Source organism: Morus notabilis, unplaced genomic scaffold, assembly GCF_000414095.1.
Source record: "Morus notabilis unplaced genomic scaffold, ASM41409v2 Scaffold1285, whole genome shotgun sequence".
Classification (NCBI taxonomy): Eukaryota; Viridiplantae; Streptophyta; class Magnoliopsida; order Rosales; family Moraceae; genus Morus; species Morus notabilis.
Window position 1 is genome coordinate 1 of NW_010362783.1, and position 15,576 is coordinate 15,576.

At 29.3% G+C, this 15,576-nt stretch overlaps 1 protein-coding gene and 1 long non-coding RNA gene across 2 annotated transcripts; both read left to right on the plus strand.

Annotated features, from left to right (window-relative positions):
• The first annotated feature begins 119 nt into the window (after window positions 1–119).
• Window positions 120–877, plus strand: LOC21410937. The gene is made up of 3 exons (XR_002902609.1): window positions 120–175; window positions 477–509; window positions 617–877. It is a non-coding gene; the product is annotated as an uncharacterized LOC21410937 (long non-coding RNA).
• Window positions 878–11,261: 10,384 nt separating this feature from the next.
• Window positions 11,262–15,576, plus strand: LOC112092457 (homogentisate solanesyltransferase, chloroplastic-like). The gene is made up of 10 exons (XM_024168682.1): window positions 11,262–11,558; window positions 12,081–12,241; window positions 12,393–12,539; window positions 12,917–13,145; window positions 13,598–13,668; window positions 13,928–14,020; window positions 14,155–14,272; window positions 15,113–15,175; window positions 15,253–15,285; window positions 15,386–15,576. The coding sequence occupies exons 1-10, from the start codon at window positions 11,316–11,318 to the stop codon at window positions 15,458–15,460; spliced, it is 1,233 nt and encodes a 410-aa protein (XP_024024450.1). The 5' UTR covers window positions 11,262–11,315; the 3' UTR covers window positions 15,461–15,576.

The window sequence follows — 15,576 nt, forward strand, 5'->3', positions numbered from 1 at the left end:
AAAGATTTCATCACAATTTTTTCTTCATTTTAATTTCTTTTTTCCTTTAACCGGTCCTTCTTTATGTGAAAACTATGACTAATACATAAGTTCGCTCATTTGATGTTTTTAGGCTTTCAAGCGTTATTTAATGTTGTCTGCTCACTCAATCATGGCGTTATTGTTACTTTTTCAGGTATGCCTTACATAAAATGAAAACAAAAAAGGGATTTCTTTGTGGTGGAACCCCAATAAATACTCTACTAGTGGAGCACTGTTTTTTTTTTTTTTAAATCATTGGATTACTTTTTCAATGGCGCAAGAGCAATTTTATGTCGTGCGCTGTAAATATTTAATACGGACCTGTACCAATTTAACCGTTAAAAAACTAACCCAACAGTTAAAATAGCAGTTCCACCATAAATAATCCCAAAAAATAAAGTACAAGTAAAAACTCTCTTATTATAATTTAACTTCTTTTCTTTGATTTCTTTCAGGCGAAAAAGTTGAACAAAGCAAATTATGTCAAGGTAAATATTATAAAATGTACACCTTCGACTACTCTACATGTTAATTGATTGAGTGATAAGCTATTGATATTTTGATCATATTTTTTACTTTTATCGTGTGTATGCAGGAAGCAAGCGCAAAGTTTTATCAATTCCTCTGGAACCTTCTTAATTTAGAGTTTCTCTTATTTCCTTTCATGTAACGAAATAGTTGCCAGTTAATTATGCGTTTTCCCCTATAGACTAGGGTGGGGTAAGGAATTAATTGAGTTGTGTGCAATATTTTTAAGATATTATCATTTTGTTTCTTTTAATTTTGAATAAAGGCATTCAAGACAAATGTTATAATTGTGAGTTTATGTCATCTCTTTTAATTTTGAATAAAGGCATTCAAGACAAATATTATAATTGTGAGTTTATGTCAATAGTATAGTAGTACCTTAGATAATTAAATTGATTCAATCGTTCATGTAAGATGTATATATTGAAGATATATTTTTACTGCTCTCTTTCGTTTGATATATACACCAGTAAGAGAAGATATATAATTACCAAAAGCAAAACTGCGTTGATAATTATATACATAAGCATTGGATAAGATAATTTCCCGACCCCAAAAAGGCATTGTTGCTTCATAGTATGGTTAAAATTGTTTCAATAAGTTAAAAAAGAAAAACGTATTTTAATAGAATACATCTTAAGATATAATAATACAAAGAAATACATCAAGCAAAAGGCGGTATCCAAAAGGGAAAAAGAGACGAAAATGTCTGGTTACAATAAAGCTAGAGACAAAGATGAAATGTTCTAATCAAAATGTTTGTTTTGGTCGAGTATCATACATATATAGATAATTAGAACATGTATAAAAGACAAATATTTTGACGACTATACCATGCCATTAAAAAACAGTGCTCCACTAGTAGAGTATTTATTGGGGACACAACCAAATTTTGACGACTATACCATGCCATTCAATTACAAAAATTGTAGTGTCATTGATTCAGTCCTCTTCTTCGACAAGCCAACCAAATTTTGACGACTATACCATGCCATTCAATTACAAAAAATAACATCAACTTACTATTATTTTTCATTAACGGTAATAGGATAGATTCTCTGCTACAATTGACAATCACTTTATATTTCAATGGGGACACAACGCAAATCTTACCACAAACTCTCACCCTACTGGTAGGAAATTTCAACGCCCCCTATCATTGACATGAATTTGTTTCTTTTATGACTTTTATCGCAGGTTCTATTTGTTTTATCCCTATATTTTATAATTTGTTTTGCTCAAAAGGTTGATTTTTCTTTTGTTTTGGTTTTTCTATTCTCGATTCCTCTTCTTCTTCTCCCTTTTGATTTCCAGCAAGATTTTTGTTTTTGGTCACACTAGTCTTGAACACGCGTTCGGCGCTGCGTGATTTATTTAAAATAATTGTTATATTAATTGTTTAAAAAAAGAGAAAGAAGAAAAAAAAGACAAATTTAACTTCTTTTATTGTGCTTTAAATTAACATTTTTTTATTTTGTTTCATTTATTTGTATTTATTTGGTGTTATTTTATTTTATTTTAATGTATTTTTGTTTAATTTTATTTTTTATTCAAATTCTTTGTAGTATTTTTATTTGAAGAGTATTGAAAATTTGGAACAAAATGGTGTTAAAATAGACAAAATCAAGCCATAAATCAGTTCAAAATAAATAAATAAGCATAATAAATAACAATAATTAAAAAATTAAATCATAACTTATTTGGGTCATCTGATTAAGATCATGGATGTATAAAATTTGGGGTTACTCTGTGTGACACCCCTTATACTATCTCCCTAAACCTTATCTAGTACTAACCCTAAGAATGTGCCACAATAATAAACCTTCACTAGTTGCTTACGCGGAAATTATGGTATTTCAAAAATTTTCCTTAAATAAGACTCACTCAACATACCATTCCTTTCAAGTTATCTAGCCATGCATATAAATATTCCGTCATTCAAGGTTTATGAGTTTGATCACAAAATATATATATATATATATATATTCACAATCCCAAAAATAGTATATGCGCAGTTTCTTCGGTATATCCACATGTACAGCGATCAGCGAAGCCAACTCCCCTGCTCACTACTCTGCCTTGTTCGTGCCTTTACCTATAGCACAGAGTAAACTTTAAAGAGCTATAGGCTCAGTAAGTGGACCTACAATTACACAATCCATTTTTAACATACGCATGCATCACCACATCCTAGATAACCAATGCCAATCAATTCTTACACTCTATGCACGTGCACTATATATATCTAGGGTCCTCCCGATACTGCCGCTGACTTTTTCACAATCTGGCCACATGCCAATTTCTCAACTCACAATATCAGGTTCCCCGTCATCACCCACCTGGCTCGAGGGAATGTCGAGAGCATTCAAATTCACAATTTCACAATATCATAATATAGTCTCTGTCATCACCCACCTGACTCGAGAGACTTGCGCGGCTCAATCACAATCTCATCAATCGCCATATCACAATAATTAAGCAATTTTATCAAACACAATTTCACAATATGAGTCCTTTGAGGACTTGGCAATACCGGCCTATCATGCATGCTATCATGTGCTCAATCACAAACAATTCAACAATCATCGTGATGCTCCACTATGTGTACAATATACTAGCACAAGCATGACTCCACAAAATATACACATTGACAATGTCGCAAAAATTCACATAATATCATACTAGTCATTCCATAGAAAGTCTATCAAATAAAGTTTACAAGTGCTATAGAGAAATCAAACTCTACTTACTTGAGTTGCTTAAAAAAATCTGAGTTTAACTCTCTTCGCATCCCTTGTTCATTTTTCTTTCTACTGTCCAAAATAGACAAATTGGTTTTTGTTGTTTAAAGCTCAATAGCTCAGCCATAAATGAATTTCTTACTCATAATCATATTTCCCTGAAAACTGTAAATTCACATATTCGTCGATATTGACGGGAAAATTCATAAAATGTTTTCTAGGTCGCCAAAAATTATAAAATCAACTCCAAAAGAAAGTAGACATGTATATCTTTCCAATGAGCTATCATACATCTAAATCCAAGCTCTCTAAGTACCTCAAAAACAGTTCTCTAGAAATCAAAATTCTGATTTTTCTATTTTTGACAGCTTTTGAAAAGTTTCTACATGAAACTTCCAATGCGCAGAACTCGGGCTACAAAACTCAAAATGAGATTATTCTAACTCTCACATATCACTAATAACATGTTCTAAATGGTAGTAATGGTGGGTACAGCAATCCTATTTCAAAAATTAGGAGTCTCAGTTCTTTGTTTTATCAATTTCAAGAAAAGATAGATTTTGACAACTATTATGAAAATAAGTATAAAATATTCTACATAGCCCCAAAAATTATAAAATCAATGCCCAATCGAAGTAGATGTCTAGGACTTTCCAAAGAGCTATCATAAACTTAGTTTTAGGTCTTCTAAAGCCCCTAAAAACATATCACACCATATCAAAACGTGCTGATTTTTATGTAGAATTTTTAGAAAACATACTTCATTTTAAAAATGCATAACATGAGCTATAATGGTCAATTTGAAGTGATTCTTACGGCTATACGAAACTTAGGATTTCTAGTTTAAGACCCTAATAAAATAAACTTCAAAAACTCATCAAGAAAGTACAGTTTTATACTTTTCTTTGGGTTGCTATTAGGATCCTCATCAAAACCATACTCATTAAACCTAAAAAAGGCTATGAACATGACCAAAATCCACATAACACACAAACCTCTCAAAGAAAATCCGGACTAACATGTCTCTAAGCAAACTTTGACTTAGCTTTAAGAAGGGGAAAACTCAAGGTTTATGATTCCAACAAGAAAATCAAAATTTAACATGAAACTCAAGAAATTAAGCCACAAAACAACCAATTTTCAGATTTAAAGGAACAAGGGAGAAAAATCCCACCTCTTTGATCATGAAAACCACCTGTAAAACTTCAAGGTTCTACAAATTCATTCTCAAACCGAGTTACCCAAGGAATTTTGAGGAAAACCCTTTGTTTTCTAACTAAATCAAAGCTTTTTTTTTTAGAGAGAAAGAGGTGAGAGGGAACGGGAGATGAGAAAGAGAGAGTAAGGGCCCATTTAGTTCGCGAATTTGAGTTTTTAATTAGAGTTGAGATGTGACTTTATGTGAGAGCTTTTTACTGTAGCAAAAAAGTTAGATGTGACTGTTTCTGAGAGCCGTTTACTGTAGCAAAACTCGAATCGATGAAATGAACGAGGCCTAAGAGTGTGAAAGGGAATGAGAGAGAAGAATGGGTGAGAAAGAGAGACGTGAGGGAGGCGAAAAGAGTAGATCTATTGTAGATTTTTTTTCTAAAATTGAAATTTAGCCCCTCTATTTTAAAAAAAAAATTTATAATTTAGTCCTTGAGCTCTTTTAGAATTCTGAACAAAATTTTATAGTAGATCATTGGCTCTGTTAAGTCATAATTAAACTCACACCTTCATCGTTTCTCTTACCATTCTTCCATACAAAATTAGTAGAAAATTTGAGTCCGAAAGTTGGGACGTTACACTCTGTGTGTGATTTGCTTGGTGTTTTTGTAATTTGGTGCTGCAAGGAAGGTTGCCGCCGAGAGGGGCTAGGCTGCAGGTGGAATTTTGGGGTTATTTTGGTTTAGGTTAGGGTTATGATTAAGTTTTAGGAATTTAATTTGGGGTTGATATTTGACAATTTTTTGGTAAATACTGTATATACTTGAAAATAACTTATTTGTTAGAGGTTTGAATTTGGTAAATGTTGCATTTACCTGTAAATATTTTAATAATTATAATTTTAAATATTGTAAATACTATATTTACCTATAAATTCTTTAGTATTTGCAATTTGGAATCTTGTATTTATAATTATAAGTAAATACAATATCTACCAGTGAATACAGTGTTAAACGGTCGCCAGAGTCGGTGGCCGGATTTTCAAATAATATGATATTTACTAGAAAATAATGAAATTTATTAGTAAATACAGTAAATACAGTGTTAAACGATCGCCGGAGTCGGTGGCCGGATCATATAAATATGATATTTACTGATAAATATGGTATTTACTATTTACAATTCCTTATATAGGAGTTTGCTAATATCTCATGATTAAGATCATTCTATATATATGATCATTGTTAAATCCAATTCGAATTTCTATACTTAACCGAAATTATTGAAAATTCAAAACCATGTCTTGTCCCAATAATAGCATTGCTCAATTCTTAATAAGAATGACATGTATTAATAATGTTTTAATTAAATATTTTAAATTTTTAATTAGATTTATCACGAACACATTTAGATTATTATGTTTAAATATTATCTTCTTATATATATAACGTTTATATATAGTATTTAAACTCACAGAAATAATCGTGAAAATTTTCAATGATATTCATAAAGTATTCAATAATACTAACATATAAAATAATAAAAATTCTCCTTATTCAATAAAAAATAAAATCTTCAATTACATCTAACGCTTTAAGAGCACCATTCCTTACACGTTGTATCTGTGGGCACAATTTTAAAAAGTCGATTGGTTGGGACTTGTCAAGTAACACTCTACTAAATTTGTTGTTTCTATTATTTAGACATTATTTACTATTCATAGCCACATGAGTACTTCTGTTGAAAATAAGTAATCTTAATAAATATTTTTTAAAAGTGTGTGGATCGAGATTTTTATCAAGAATAGAGAGTAAATATTCAGACTCGTGCATTCTCAAATGTAAATTTTATATTTTTTCCTTAAAAATTAATTAAACAATTTAAAATTCTGTCGAGATTTTTATCAAGAATAGAGAGTAAATATTCAGACTCGTGCATTCTCAAAGGTAAATTTTATATTTTTTCCTTAAAAATTAATTAAACAATTTAAAATTCTAATGCACCATCCAAGTAATTTTTTCTGACAATTGGTAACATAATCAACTCTTAATCATGCTATGACTATTAATTATAGTTGCTATTATTGTTAATTAGCATCAACTTACTATTATTGTTTATTAACGGCGTTAGATTAAACATTTTAATAGGATAGATTCCCTGATATAATTGACAACTTTCACTTATATTTTAATGGGACCCACGGCAAATCTCGCCGCGATCAACTGTCGCTACTGTCCGGTGTATTTTATTTGTTTTGTTTCAAAAGGTTGGGTTTTCTTTTGTTTTTGTTTTTCTATTCCCGTTTCCTCTTATTTTTCCTCCTTTTGATTCGTTATTTTTCCTTTTTGGCTGCGCTTTATGCTATGTTTGGTAGGAATGAAAGAAAATATGATAGAAAAAAAATATAGAAATGATAAAAAATAGTAATGATGAAAAAGAAATTGATTTTCTTTTATATTGTTTGGTATGAGAAGATGAAAATAAAATGAGCTTACCTTCACTTGTTTGGTATTGGAAGTTAAATTAGGAGGAAAGAAAAAATCTTACTCGTAAATTACTTTTATACCCTTAAATTATTTGCTTGGATGTTGATGGAGAAAATAGTAGTTTAGTAACTTTGCTCACTTTAATGAGTTGTCCTAATTTTTCATCCCATTTTCTGCCCACTTATGGAAAGAAAAAAAATAGTGGGGCCCACATGTATTATTTTCCACTCCATTTTCTCTTCCTTTCTCTTTTCTCTCTTACCAAACAACCTACATTTTCATTTCTCCTCCTAAAATCCCTCCACCTTCTTCCTTCCTTCTACTTTTCTTTCCTACCAAACTTTCCTTTTAGTGCCTATTCTTTTAAATGTTACATTTTCAATATACCAATTAATTCGTACAGTGAAAAGTTTTCTATTCATTTATCATTTATGCATGTTGCTTTTTCCTTTTAGTGCCTATTCTTTTAAATGTTACATTTTCAATATACCAATTAATTCGTACAGTGAAAGATAACATTTTTTTATTATAAAAACACAAAATCCGTTTATACACTTTTCATTTCCATAATTAACATGATTTTTTTCATAATGAAAATATCATTTTTTATAAAATGAAAAATAAAAATATATATACATACATTCATTTTCATGATAAACATAACGTTTTCGTACAAAAATGTCATCTATTTGAAATAAAAAGATATTTTCTCAGTTAGTTTTTTTTTTTTTTTTCAGTTCTCCTTTATTTTGCACTTGTATATTTAGTCCTAAATCTTTATCAGAATTTTTATATTAATTTTATTACTGAAGGTATTCATTTTTGTGTATTGGCTTTATTATAGTTTTCAATTCTTTCATATTAATTTACGATGTCGTCTTTGTCATAATGAAAGTCGTTTGTTGGGTTTAGGGTCGCCAATGAGAGGTTTTTTTTTTTTTTTAGTTGGGAGGTCCTTGAATTCTTTTTTTTTTTTTTTCTATGCGTTTGTTTTCGGTTTTTAATTATTTTAGGTTGTAATTCAAATAGTTTCCATTTGAATAAAACATGGAAACTTTCCCTTTAAGATATAAAAGATTTATTTCATTATACTAGCATTTGATTTCCGTTTCTAGAAGAGATTATGACATAACGTGATTCTTGAGGTTCTTTTTTTGTCCAAAAAACTCAAAAAAAAAAAAAAACAACTTGAGTTTTAACTTTATTTAAGTTCACGTTCTTTTAAGTTTCAACTTTATTCAATTTTACTTAACTTTATTCAAATTACAACTTTAATTCAAATTATAATTTAAAAATTATACTCAAATTACACTCTAAAAGAACAAACTCTTTATTTTCTGATTTCTACGTGCTATTTCTTTTTTAAAACTATTTTATTGGGTGTTAATGATATTATTATATATACTAAAGTAAAGGGAGAAATTACTGTTCATTGTACCGTAAATAAACAGTCCTTTTTTTAAGTTTCTCTTTCGAATTTACCTTTTGATCCTTCCTCCTTCTTCCCTTTCGGCTCAGGGGTGTTATAGTTTTTTTACTGTTTATTTTGAATTTACGCTTTTTTCCTTACCTGTTTACTTTGCAGTTTGCCTTGGCTTGAGTCTTTTTCGTCATTTTGGTGTGACCGAGGCTTTAACCTCTGTTGTTTACTCAGTGATATATAACATAATATACAGACTTTTTTAGTGGACCTTTAAAGAAATATATGTACATATATATGTGTATATATATTAAAAATTCCTAACCTCCTCTGTGATATAATAATTTTTTTTGTAGCAACGCGCAGGTAAAATAAATATTTTATTATCTAAAGCTTGAAATGTCTTTACATGTCTCATGACTATAGAGATTTTTATAATTAAAATAATATATATTTACACAAGGTGATATATTTGAAGAATCCTTATCCTGTAAATGGCCCTTTGACTTTTTAAGGCACGTTCTAGAAAACTTATTTAAATAGATTTTGGGACATTTTTTAATCCGTTAATATATCAGTAGGTTAAATTTTTTATTCATTAAAATTATATAAAATCACATAAAAATTAAAAAATACGCAGATTTAACAGTTTAAAAATCTGACCTATCGGTACACCAATGTATTGAAAATCTCTCATAATTTTTTATGCTTTAGATAAAAAAAGTGATTTTTTTTAAAATTCTCTTATACGACTGACGTACCGATAAGTCATGTTTTTTTAATCATTAAATTTATTTACTTTTTAATTTTTATGTGATTTTATACAAATCTAACGTATAAAAAATCTCAGTTATTAATTTTATGAGAAGATGTTCCTTTTATCATTGCTCTCATTTAAAAAAAAATGAATAAACAATTTTTTTTTCTATTTTTAAAAGCAAAAACTTGAGGTCATCATTTATATCAATGGTGAAGTCATCCAAAAGAAAAATCAATGGTGAAGTCAAAATCGACGTGCGGTGGAACCTCACTGATCGAGTTTCCATAGTCGCTGACGGTGCGGTCTTTATCATTTATTGAGTGCGGACTATGAATTTTTGTTTTTTATAGTAATATTTATGGATTTGACCTCTTACATTCATCGCCACCTTGGCTGTTGCCTGCATTTTTTAATTTTTTTTTTTATGACTTTTCATTTTTTTTATAGTAATATGTATGGATTTTACTTCTTAGATGCATTATCACCCTGGCTGCTGCGTGACTTTTTAACTTTTTTTATCATTTTTTTATAGTATATATGTAAGGATTTTACTTCTTAGATGCATTGTCTGATTGTCACCCCGGCTGCTGCATGTCTTTTTTAACTTTTTTTTATGTCTTTCATTTTTTTTATAGTAGTATGTATGGATATTACTTCGTATCTCGTTTTATATTATTCTCTTCCGATGAAAAGATGGTTTGATGACTTTGACTTAGACGTGATCAGAGTCATAGAAGAAAATTCAAATTCAAATGCCGTGTGTTTAGAGTTAGATTTGTTTTTATTTTTTAGTTTTTTGAGAAAAAAATAAAAACAAATCTAACTCTAAACACACGGCATTTTTTGAATTTGAATTTTCTTCTATGACTCTGGTTAGAAGAGAAACGGTATTTAGTATAATTAAAGATAAAAAATAAAAATAAAAATAATTTTTTAATTTCAGAAGAGAAACGGTATTTAGTCTAATTAAAGATAAAAAAATAAAAATAAAAATAATTTTTTAATTTAGTGTAAAATAAAAGAGAAATAAAAAAAAATTTTAGTCGTTTTTTATTTTTTATTTTTATTTTCTTATCTCTCGAGCATAAAGAGAGAGATATTAATGAATTTTTTATGCTGAAAATAATCTCTTGATAAAACTACCAAACGCATTTTCAAAATTGATTTTTATCTGAGATTGAAAACATTTTCACTTCTGTTTTCATACAAAAAATAAAATCATTTTAAAACGAGTTCCAAACACACCCAAAGTGTTTTCTTTTATAAAGATTTAATTTTAATTTTTTTATTAGTGTTTTCACTCATATAAAAAAATTTAAGATGTGATTTGAGTTGTAAAAAGAAAACATTTTAAGGATTTTTTGGAGCATATATTTAAGTCAATAATTCTGATTCATTTGCGGCAATTTTATGAGAGAAGATTCTTAAATTGAAATTCTTTAAAAGATAAAAAAAATATTTTAATAGGGACTATTTAGTTCGCTAATTTGAGTTTTTAATTTAAGTTGGGATGTGACTTTATGTAAGAACTCTTTACCGTAGTAAAAAGGTTAAATGTGATTGTTTCTAAGAGTTTTTTAGGCTTCGTTCACTTTGCAGACTTGAGTTTTCAATTCAAGTTGAGACGTGATATTTTCTGAGAGTTTTTCACAGTAGAAAAAAAAAAGTTAAATGTGACATTTTATAAGAGCTTTTCACTGTAAAAACTTAAAACTGAAAACTTGAATCGGTAAAATAAACGAAACTTTACTCTAATAAAATTCTAATTAATAAAATAAATGAGGCCTAAAAACATGCCAAGTTGTCTTTTCTTTTTTTTTTCTCTACTTTTCCGGCATTTTTTACAATAGTATGTTTGACTGTTATTCAATTATGGTGGTATATGAATACGGGAAGTGAACGGGCCCGACATTTGCTTCCCAAATTATTATTATTATTATTATTTTTTTTATTATTTTTTTTGGGTGCGTGGTCGTTGAGATGTCATCATTATCTTGTGGTGGAAAAATTATTTTGAAGACTTTTGTGCTGTCCAAGCATAGAAGACTAGCTATGACTCAAATGTATAGTATCATGACAGCTAGAGCTGGCATTCTCCTATAAATTATTGGATCTCTTAAAGCATTTGTTTTCACCAAACACTTTTCTTTCCTTTTTTGTGCTTCATTTTTTTTCTTCTTCTTCTTATTTGGTTGTTTCACTTACTAAAGATGGAGCACACAATCTCTCACTCTTCCCTTAGAGTATCCCCTTTTATTGCTCAACGTTACAAGGTCTCCTCTCAAGTGAATAGGTTAATTCCAATTAAGCCCACAACCAAATTAGATATTAAATCATCCAACTTTTCTTCAAAATCCTTCGCCAATAAATTGATCCACCCAGAAGGGCTCTATGGGGAAAGCAGGTTTTCAAAATCCTTATTATTTGCCCGACATAACCGTAATCACAGTCGGGTATAATTTTATTTTATTTCTTTCAATATTCGTGAGTTAGTACGTGCTCAGTTTCTAATAATCATTTGAAATTAACCAAATATTGTTTAATTAGTTGCATTTTTCAGCCATAATGAAGTGAATATGGGATCCCTTAAAACAATTTTAACTTCGAATCTTCAGGGAGATGGGATAAAATGAGAAAGATTTAAAAACAAAAAAAAACAAAAAAAAAAAAGGTAATCGGCAATAAAATAAAGGTATAATGGAGACGCAAATCATTGCACATCCTAGTATATATTTGACATGATTTTATGCAGGCTTATTATTTACGTTATTTTAAATAATTAGGTGTCGCGACTTTGTTTTTTCTCTTTATTAATTAAATAATAATTGTTTTTTTTTTTTAGTAGAATAACATAAATAATATTTTTTACCATCTTAAGTGGCATAAATAATATTCTTGTGATTCGATTACCTTTGTAAGTTGTTGGAATTTCTTTCATTTCAATTACTTATAAATTGAACTAATTTTTGTTTTAGGCATCCGCTAAACTTGAATTTGCCGGTTCAGACCTGGTCTTTCACGAAAATCAACCTGAATCAACCGGTCCCAATTTGGTTGCCAAAGTTTTACGCTTTGGATCTATTTTCTATACATTCGCCAGGCCCTATACAATGATTCATGTAATTATATCGTCCATGTAAGTAAACTTTTACACAAATATATAGAGAGAAAAAAAAATAAAAACTGATTTTACAATGCAAGAAAAGAGATCTAGTTGCGCATTGTAGTTTATATAACTCTGTACATGATTCGTTTTTTTTTTTTTTTTTTTTTTTTTTTTTCAACAGATGTATATTTGCAAGAGTGATGCTGGAGAACAAGCACTTGTTCAAATGGTCTCTGCTCCTTAAGAATTTCCCAGGCCTAATTGTTATGCTTCTTGCAAACGTTTATTTTAATGGCATTAATCAGATTTTTGATGCCGATATTGACAGGTATGCTTTATATATAAATATATAATATATATATATATATTATAACAACAAATATCTTGACAATTATATTGGAGAACAAAACTTAACTGCATCCAAATAAAAATAATTTTCTGAATACCAATATACTTTGCTGGGTGTCCATGGGGCAACATACCAGCCTTAAAAACTCATGGTTTCTACAGCCATCTAGTATTGGCCTTGGTGCTTGTAAGTTATGTTCACTCCGCTAATTTCTTAACAATTGGAATCAAAATGGCATTTTTTCTTCCCAAAATTAGTGCATGCAGAAGCCTTCTTACTTTTATTTGTTTTATTTTTTTTTTTTTCATGTAGAAAAACCTATTTAGCTTATTTTGTCTTTATGTGTTACTTTTCAGGACAAACAAACCTTATTTGCCTATACCAGCAGGAAATCTTTCACTTAAACAAGCATGGGTTTTGACGATATTTTCTGCACTTGGTGGCCAATTGATTTTGTGGTTGATGAATGCCGACCTAATCACTACTGGTCTCTTCTGGTTTTGTCTTTTATTGGCCACTTTGTATTCTGCCCCTCCGTTTCGATTCAAGGAATCTTCTCTTGCAACAATTATTTCTCTTCCTTTGGTACTTTCATTTTTATCCAATCCAGAATCTTGCAATTAAATTTCTTTTTTATTCATTTATTTTTTTAGGTGGTTGGAAATATAATAATTTTTCCTCTAAAAACTTTAAAACGGTATAAAAAAAATGTATTTACGTGTGATTTGAGATCAATTACAGTATGTAATTAGATTTTATCATGTAAATTTCTACAAAAGACAAGTACTTTATTCTAGAAGCATGAAATTAACTGTCGTGAAATGTTGTGCTAGCATATAGAAGAGTATAATTTGTGAAGTTGTTATATATTTTTATTTTCTAACTTCTATTTATAGAGCATCATAAATTCTCTCTTTGCTATATAGTGTACGGTAGAGAAAAAACAATGGTAACAATTTATATATCTTTTCTGAGTTAAAAAAAAGAAAAAAAAAAAAAGAGAGAGATATTTTGAATAACAAAAGCGACTTGTGCAGATGAGTACAGCTCACCATGCCGGTGTACTCTACGCCACCATAGTTTCTCTTGGACTTCCATTCCAATGGAGGTACGTGTTAATTTAGATATTGTTATTTCATATTTTGGTCTTTTTTTAATCAAATGAACTTTTGCCAAATTATGTAAATAATTTTCAATTAAAATTTTTTATATTGCTAAAAACATGCAAGAATCTCTTCAAAAAATAAAAAAATTAAACAAGAAATAAAACTTGCAAGTATATAACTTTTGTTATTTCAGTTAATGCCTAGACATTAGTTCAATATTTTATAGAAATCTTATGTTTCGCTTTCAATTTTACCCTGTAGCCCCCCAAACGTATTCATCATTACGTATGTCGCATTATATTTTGTGGCGGCTTGCCTCATAAAAGATATTCCAGATGTGGAAGGTGACATGAAGTAAGTTTATATTTATCATTGAATTTAGTAAATTTAAAATCTCAAAATTTTCTACATCAGTCATTTTTTAATCTCATAAACATGTTTAAGCTTGTATATTCATTAACTTTTCAAATAATATTAAAACATTATAGGTATAACATTCGAACATTTGCGGCGATAGTCGGACCTAAAAATATTACAATTCTTGGAATGGGAATTTTGTTGGTAACTTTTATTGGTGCTATAGCAGCTGCCATTTACTTGCCTCAGGTAATTTTAATTCTTCGTCTTTAAATTTGTTACTATATAGTGTTTGTTTGTTTTGTTTTGTTTTTTTTGTTTTCTTTTTTCTTTTTTTGTGGAAGGATGAATATTTGTATAAATATTCAAAATCTTAAATTATTTGAGAGGTAAAAGTTCAGGCTGTTCGGCCCAAGCCCGGCACCCTGAATGAAGATTTCATGTCAGACCAAACGGGTACCTAAGCCCGACAAATCTAGGGCAGCCCCATAATTTTTATGAGATATTTTCAATAGAATTTTTAAAGAGATGGTGTTTGGGTCGCGCTAGCCTAGCTCAAATAAGTGTTTAGGCTTAAAACCTCAGCCTGGCCCGGTCTGACCCAAAAGTTAAGGCCGGGCAAAACTTGGGCCAACACTGGTGGCCCTCAAGCTTGCCTATTTAGCGCTGCTCAAACTTACAGTTCTAGATTATCTGCTCAAACTTACAGTTCTAGATTATCTTATGAAAGAATGCCTATCAATTTTCTCTTTGTTTTCCTATTTATTTCTTGTAATTTTTGGATTTATTAAAGTATTTTATTATCCAACTAACTCAATTTGTATTTAATTGGAGTATGATTTGTTTTAAATAACAAATTTTTCTTTATAAACAAGATAACATTGTCGACCTAACCAATAAAATCACTGGGCACTAACCAACTATGCAAAAATTGGACATAGAAAAAACTAAAGCAAAATGAATCTGGTAGACATAAGAAAAAAAAAAAGATTCCATCAAAGTTTTTTTTTTTTTTAATTTCTTTAACTGATCCTTCTTTATGTCAAGACTAAGAACTGATACATAAGTTCTTGTATTGAATGTTTACAGGCTTTCAAGGGTTACTCAATGTTGACTGGTCATTTAATCTTTGCCTTATTGTTACTTTTTCAGGTAAGTCATACATAATTCAAGAAAAAAAAATATAAGTAAAAACTCTCTTACAATTTCGTTTCATGTTTTCCTTCCAGGTCCGAAAGTTGGACAAAGCAAACTATGTCCAGGTAATAATTATATATGTACCTTCTAATCAACTATATGTTAACCAATGAACAATAAATTATTGAAATTTTGATCACATGTTTGATTTTATCATGTTTACAGGAAGCCAGCACAAATTTTTATCAATTCCTTTGGAGGCTTCTTTCATTAGAGTTTCTTTTATTTCCTTTCATATGACAAATTAGTTGCCCGTTAATTGTATGTTTTTCCCATATAACTATAGTAAGGTGGGAGATAAAGTGAGCTCTGTGTAGCTATGTTTAAGATATATATTATCGTTTTATTTCTTTTAA